The sequence below is a fragment of the Geospiza fortis genome, unplaced genomic scaffold (assembly GCF_000277835.1).
Source record: "Geospiza fortis unplaced genomic scaffold, GeoFor_1.0 scaffold217, whole genome shotgun sequence".
Classification (NCBI taxonomy): Eukaryota; Metazoa; Chordata; class Aves; order Passeriformes; family Thraupidae; genus Geospiza; species Geospiza fortis.
This window is the reverse complement of record NW_005054392.1, coordinates 1,072,158-1,079,591: the sequence shown is the minus strand read 5'-3', so window position 1 is coordinate 1,079,591 and position 7,434 is coordinate 1,072,158. Positions and strand designations below refer to the sequence as shown.

The 7,434-nt window shown below is 38.9% G+C and overlaps 1 protein-coding gene across 1 annotated transcript; it reads left to right on the top strand.

The window, feature by feature from the left end:
• The first annotated feature begins 239 nt into the window (after nucleotides 1-239).
• SOD2 (superoxide dismutase 2) lies at nucleotides 240-7,175 on the top strand. Its single transcript, XM_031060823.1, has 4 exons — nucleotides 240-466; nucleotides 4,463-4,579; nucleotides 5,170-5,349; nucleotides 6,662-7,175. The coding sequence occupies exons 1-4, from the start codon at nucleotides 379-381 to the stop codon at nucleotides 6,805-6,807; spliced, it is 531 nt and encodes a 176-aa protein (XP_030916683.1). The 5' UTR covers nucleotides 240-378; the 3' UTR covers nucleotides 6,808-7,175.
• Nucleotides 7,176-7,434: the final 259 nt, after the last annotated feature.

Below are 7,434 nucleotides of genomic sequence, written 5' to 3'. Positions count from 1 at the left end.
CTGGAGGCTCGGATTGAGAGGCAGCAGCTTCACAGTGCAAAGCCCTGGATATGTGACCTTTGTGTGAATTCATCTTTGCAGTTAAGCGGCAAAATATGCTTGCTTTAAACTCTTGATAAATGGAAATATGATTTCCTTGCTGATATATCACCCCAGGTATTTAAAGCAGCTGATCAGAACAGCAGTGCATGCAGTCAGTTTCACTGGTAAAGCCCAAGTTTTACTGAATAAAACTACTTCCTTCTGTTTTTTTTCTTTTCTAGAAGCAGTGCCAAGTTGGTAGCACCCTTGGGGTGCTTGGTTTCTAGGCAAAAGCACACGCTTCCTGACTTGCCATATGACTATGCTGCTCTGGAACCTCATATTAATGCAGAGATCATGCAGCTGCACCACAGCAAGCATCATGCCACCTACGTGAACAACCTGAATGTTGCCGAGGAGAAGTACAAGGAGGCACTGGCAAAAGGTTTGTATCTCCATAGTCAACAGGTGAGATGGAAGCTAATTGGCATAGATGATACAGAAGAACAAAATAAAAGAAGAAGGGAGATACATTCTTTTAAAAGCTTTGAATTATGTCATTGCAGTATTGTTAGGGGAAAATCTTTTATTGTGGCTTCAGTGGTGGTGGTAATTGGAAATCAAATATAAGTAAAAAGCACGAATTCTGTTCTCTGTAGTGCTGTAAAACTAGAAGATTTATTGATTGTTATGGGTTTAGTCCATACTCCATTAGTAACTTGGACTGAACAAAGACTGAGTCCGTAGGAAATTGCAGTAATTTTGCTGAGCAAGTACTTTGCAATAAAAGGTTAGTGGCAAAGTTAGTTAAAGTGAAATTTGTGTACCTTGACAGTTTTCGCATCAGATGCTCTGCTCAGTCTTGGTAAATAATCTCAGTTGCCTACAGTTGAGGTAAGACAAACATGCTGTTAGTGTATACAACACAGTGCAGAGACCTGAATTTGGGTATGACCCAGTTATATCACTGGGTCATATTAAGGGCTTGTGTAGGTGACAAGCCCATGTGAGACACAAAAATAAGCAGGAAACCATTAGGAATTTTTTGTTAGAATCCCAGAATTTGAGATACACTGCCTTTTGCAAAAGCTTTGCAGGTGTAGTAGAGCTATGCTGAAACATGAGATGTGTTTTTTCCAAATTTCGAGTCTTTCAGTTGGATTGGTAAAAGTGTGTGAAATAATATGTATGTCTTTTTAAGAAGAGAGTTTTCTGGGTTTTTTTGCTGCTGTGATGGTCTTCTTAAAAGGTATGAATTTATCTCAAAGAAATGACTACTGTACAGACTCACTTCTGTCTGCTTGCTGGGTGGCTTCACAGTGGAATTTAACTGCTTGGACTTGGGTGAAAGTGAGAATTGCTGATATCTGAGTAAACCTGAACCGTGTGTCCCTTGATAATTAATTGCCAGTGTATTTGAATAGAAAATGGGGCTTTTCAAGTACCTAAGCGAGCCTAAAAATAACTTGTGCCGTCTGAATTAATGAACTAATGAGATTCTATTAAGAATCAGGTGATCAAGACTGACTGCTACCTTGCCCTGCCAGTATCAGATCCAGGAAAGGTGGATTCTGGAGATGCAATTAGTGCAAACACAACTGGGGAGGGAACCTGAAGTGTCGGAAGACAGTGTTTGTGCTTCTGCTGTTACTGATGCTGTTAAATTACAAAAGCTTCAGCCTCTAGTGGAGGCAGAATTTCTGATTATCAGAAGCATCTGCAGTGTTGTGGATCCTTTGAATTATTTTTTAGGAATTACAGTTTTTGATAGCCTCTCATCACTTGTGTTGAAATGTTTTTTACTTAGAGATGAATTTTTCCGTCAGGATTCTGCAGAGATTATTTTCCAAATGGATGATTTACTGGTTGTGGTCATGCATACCAAAGCAGACAAATAATTACTTGGGATATTGGTGATTATGTGGTTTGTTAGTTTGTTTTTTCCTGATTGGTATCCCAGTATACTATGTGCAGTATTTTGACCCTCATCAGAAAAAATTCTAAGACCAGGGCAAAGTCTGAACTGCCACCTCATTCTGTCAGTATTGTTATTTTTTCATACTAAAACTGAGCACTGTCAAAAATCTTGCTGGGCTGTGTATCATTGTTGGGTTACATAGCACATCTGATCAGTATCTAATAACTTTTCTGGACAGCAGAACCTTGTCAGTGTCTCTAGTTCAGCAATAGAAAGCGAAGTACTTTCTTCAGATTATCTTTAACATGTTCTTCATTTATCTATATTTGCATAAAAAACTCAAAGCCATCCTGTTGGCTCACATTGTCAGTTCATTTGAAAATGAATTTACATTTCTGTGACAGCACAGGACTATGTTTCAGCATAAACTGGTCCTGACTACTGACCCATCAAAATGTGTCAGATTTTCTAATTGAAGGATATTAACTTAAATCTCATTTTCACTGAAAACTTGTTCCTGCCATAGTTTTCCCTGCCCTTCTTGGACCACCGTGCAACCTGTGATTGGACTCTTACAGGGAAACAAATGACTTAAACTGAGAACCTAAGCTGACTACTCTCTTCAGCACCTTTGAGCTTCTTGTCTTGGTTTACTGAATTGTCCATGGACTCTATACAAATAAATTCCAGTATACTTTTGGTGTAACTTAAGGGCAAGTTACCCCTTTTCATTTGTTTTTTTTTTTCCCAGTGCAAAGTTCAGCAGCACAAATACTGTTTAAGGGCAATGGTGAAATGCCATTTCTGGTTTCTAGGGGTCCTGAAGAGTGGGTTCTTCTAAGGAATGGTGGAATAAAGAGTTATGAACACATTAAAGGCTTTCTAAGTTACTTTTTGGTTTCTGGCTTGCTGTATGCTGCATGATCTGGATGAACTTGAAAGTGTCATTAAGGCATGCAAAATTCAGGGAAAATGTCCCAAAGATGCCATCTGAATGGCCATGAGAGACTTCTTATCCTTAACCTGATACCGAAATCCAGCAAATAATGTTTTTACAAACAGAGCATTGGATGCTTTGTTTTAGTGCTGCACCCTTCTTTGAAGGTTTTGAGGAAATGCTGAGAACATGAAATCCTGAATTAAAACCTTTGATGCCTTGTGAAGGCTATCCTAGAACAGAGACTAGACGGAGCTAAAGAATAAAGTAGGTATTTATTAGGAAGCCTCAATAGATCCACCTTGAGCAGCACAAGAGCCCAGCCAGGGTTACAGCCCAGGTGAACCCAAAATGGTGACAAAAAAATGGACAACCAGTCACGGGGTGTCACACTTTTTTAAGTTTTGGTCCATTAGCACATTGGAGCTAATTGTTCAATTACAGCATTAGCCCATGAAGTCCCATCCTTCTTGTTTTTCTCTCTTTGGTCCACCATTGTTTGTGTTTTTGGGCCTCAGATCTGGATTGGTTGTCCTTGGGTCCTCAGCTAGAGAAGGAATTGTTCTGTCTACCTACTCTGTGAAGAAAGCTTACTATCCCCTAATATGAAGCCCAGACCCACACACTAAAGCAGCACAGGATCTCAAAAATATAAAAGTTAAAACCTGAGGCACCACCTTAGTAACAGATTGCTACTGCTTTGAGGTGTACTACTTCTTTGAGGATTGTCTTCATGTCTGTGTTGTTGAGGTGACTCAGAAAATTTCTACCACTCAGTCCTGAGAGTGGAGAAAACAGGTCCCCCACTGATTCCTTACTAAAGAATGCATTGGAGTGATGGAAAAAGCTTTAAAAACCTTTGAAATGCTTCAGTGTTTTTAAAAGCCAAAATAGTAATGAAAAGACTTTTATTGAAGTGGTGAAAGACTGTTCAGAGACACAAGGCACCAGTGAATTCTTCAAGGAGTACAACATTTTGTGGAAGAGCTGTTTGATCTTGGTTTCAGATGCAGGATTCTGTCATGTGTAGCAAAATTATTTTGATCACTTTTCTGTGAGTGCCTCCCTCCAAATGAAACAAAAGATAGGAAGGAGAAGAATATTTTGTATATGTGCTCACTGTACTTACTGACTTTTTTCAAGCACAAGCTGTTTGCCCTGTAAATTGTTTCAAGAAGTTTAAAAATGCTTAGTTTGCAAATCAGTGAGGTAATGGGTGAGTAATATTCTTGCCTTGCAGTGATGATATTGACGAATTTACAAGTGCCGGGTCCTCCAAGAATTCTGGCTGTGCTTGTTGCTTTATTCTGCTATAGAGTGGCAGTAAGTCTTAGGTATGTACTGTACTTGCAATATTGCAGATCACTTATTGCAGCATAAAAATGGTCGAAGATAATAAGTCTATAATAGAGTTTGTCTGTGACTGTCTAAAACGTGCATAACAGTACAAACTTTATGTTTTCCATTGATAAGTTATGTGCTTGTAGAAAGATTTTGGCTATCAGTGGAGGCCTAGTAGAAACTTACTGCCTGTTGTGGTGATGATAATGTTTTTATTTATGTATTTTTATTTTCTGTATCCTTAGGTGATGTTACAACTCAGGTGTCACTTCAGCCTGCACTGAAGTTCAATGGTGGGGGTCATATCAATCACAGCATCTTCTGGACAAACCTTTCTCCTAATGGAGGAGGAGAACCTAAAGGTTAGTGCATGTTACAGTGGTTTATTCCGTCAGTTTTAATTAACAGGTAGAATTGATGATCTTTGCTCTCTTTGAAGGAGTCTAAAGGATCTTTATTTTTCAGAGTTAATTCGCCTTTCTGTGTGACAATTACCAAAATTCTGAGGTATTCGGGGGAGGTTTTGGATGTAAGCCAAAAATATAAAAAACTAGTAATGTACAAAGTCTTTTTTAATTTCTAGAGCTGATCATGTATATGCTGCACAATACCTGGCTGTTGCTGTATGTACCCTTTCCACCTTCATAAAAGAAAATAGTTGTACAAAGCCATGCTAATTAAATTGCTGTATGTACTTGATTCACAGAAAGGGAAGAAATGTGCTGCAGACCCACCCAGCCTAGTGGCTGGAGTTATGCTCCAGTTTGGATAGGGATAGTTTAGCAGTTAAAGCCTAATGGAAGGAATTCCCTCGGGGAGGATAGAGTACTGATTAACTGTCATGATAAAGGCCCTTTAGTACAGATCTCACAAAAGCTCTTGTGATAAACCTGGGAGGTTTTGATTGAGGTTGATATGCTTGTGATCTTTCTGTCCTTTTTTTCTGTTAAAGGAGAATTGATGGAAGCCATCAAGCGTGACTTTGGTTCTTTTGCAAACTTCAAGGAGAAGCTGACAGCTGTATCAGTTGGTGTCCAAGGATCAGGCTGGGGGTGGCTTGGCTATAACAAGGAGCAGGGGCGCCTACAGATAGCAGCTTGTGCAAATCAGGACCCTTTGCAAGGAACAACAGGTCAGGTTTCTTTCCTTCCCCTCTGCTTCTATAGATTTGGTAGGCAAGTGTGTGACATCTGAAAAGTGGTTTGGGAAAATGTTGAGAAGAAATTCCTGATAAATAGGTGTGAAAAACCAAACGTCTCTTCTAGCAGAAGTGAAAACTCAGTTTTTAGAGCAGCATTTGTAAAGCAGAACTTAAAAACTTTGAACAGCAGAAGGATTAAGTGTCCTTCTAGTCCAAGGAAAAATAGATGGGCCATGTTGTGAAAGTGCTTTTTGCTTGGTGAATATTTTAGCTTCAGCTTCCTTGGATTTTTGAGTAACTGGAGTAACTTGCACATATCAAGCAACATTAAGCCTTCAGATTTTTTTTTTCCTCTGGCAGAGGAGCTATTCACAGCACTGTCAGTGGGGGCCAGACAACAGGAGGGGGGAGGATGAACTCTTAATAACTCTTGTTCCTATCTAGACTGGGTTTAAAATGGAGCCTTATAATTTGCTTCCTTTATAGTTATAAGAGTAATGAGTGTCAACCAAATTAGTCTGTGATATGGTTAAGTGTTACAGCTGAACAAGCAGCATAGTACTGGCAATGATCTCTTTCCAAGATATTCTTACTTCCTTAAAGAGACATGGAAGTGGTAATGGCAGGCTGGACACCCTTCACAGAGGGAAGAGGTCATGATCAGCGAGAATCTGCTTTCAGTGATGGTTTGTCCAAATAATTTTGCAGATACCTTCTGCAGAATTCATAGAGAATGGCAAGGAATTTCAGGTATTGCCAGCAGTCTCTGTGTTGCCTATCAGTAGGGTGAAAAGAAATTACAGATTTAGTATAGGGACATAGATTATAAGGGGATGAATTTCACCTTCCCTCCTGTGAAAATTTACCATTAAAAATTCAGTGACAACAGTATTTTAGCACAAAAGCAAGGAGGTAATTAGGCGCTTAACAAATAGCCTGTAATTAAAGTATTGGAAGCAGGCTGGCATCACAAGAAACCTTCATAGCGTAATTTTTTATGAAAGTGCTTGCTTAAGTGTGCAAAAGATAGAAACCTTTTAAAAATTACTTCATCTGGTTTCAGTTATGCCTTCAAGGCAGTTCCAGAATATTTATAGATGTGTTTACCCAAATCAGCTCTTTGAGTTTATGCAGTATGTGTGTGAGCACAGTTTTGTAAAATACTGCAATAAAGAGCAGTGTGCTGCAGAGCTCTTTGTCTTCCTGCAGCTTAAGACTCAGAAACTGGGTACAACTGAAGATGCAATATAAAACTTTACGTGTAAAGTGTGTTTTCATATATTTATCCTCTTTTTTTTCACAGGTCTCATTCCTTTGCTAGGCATTGATGTATGGGAACATGCTTATTATCTTCAGTATAAAAATGTTCGACCTGATTATTTGAAAGCCATCTGGAATGTGATCAACTGGGAGAATGTATCTTCAAGATACGCAACTTGCAAAAAGTAGAGTGGAATTCTTGCACAGACTACTAAAATGTCACCAGTTCTACTCTGATACTGCTCTTGTAGTAGTGGCTGTGGCTTACAAATGAATTGTTCTACTGCAGAAAGCACTTCACTCATCCAACAAAAACATTTCACAATCAAGCAAAGTGTCTGCTTGTTTAATTCTGTGAAAGGTATTTACTTAGAGTTCTGAAGCTTTAAACTGTTGTGCAACAAAGGGAGGCACTTTAATCTGTTCCATTGCATATAGAAACATAGGTCACCTTGCTGAAGCCTAATGGATTTCCTTGTTGCACTAAAATACCTAAGTGGAAATATGTGCTACTGTTACTATAAACAAATAAAATTCAAAAGAAGAATCTTCTATAACTGTCTACAAGAGACTAATTTTTAGTAATATCTGGTCTAGTTACTTGATTTTCAAACAGTTGGAAGAGAAAAATGCCTTTTGTAATTTGTTGTATTACAGGCTGCAGAGCTTTCATAAAGGTTGAAAAGATAAATGAAAGGGGAAATAGGTGTTGCTGTGCCTGCCTGAATTGACTGTCTTCCGTCATCCCTACCCCTTCCTGCATTTCTTATGTGATGTCTTTGTATCACACTGCTGCACGAGCATTGGAAGCATTAC

What these genes read in the sequence shown, in the direction of transcription:
- SOD2 (XM_031060823.1), top strand. Translation starts at nt 379, where the DNA reads ATGCAGCTGCACCACAGCAAGCATCATGCCACCTACGTGAACAACCTG. An exon ending in TGGAGGAGGAGAACCTAAAG is followed by an intron (nt 4,580 to 5,169) that starts GTTAGTGCATGT and finishes TTTCTGTTAAAG; the next exon opens with GAGAATTGATGGAAGCCATC. An exon ending in CCCTTTGCAAGGAACAACAG is followed by an intron (nt 5,350 to 6,661) that starts GTCAGGTTTCTT and finishes TTTTTTTCACAG; the next exon opens with GTCTCATTCCTTTGCTAGGC.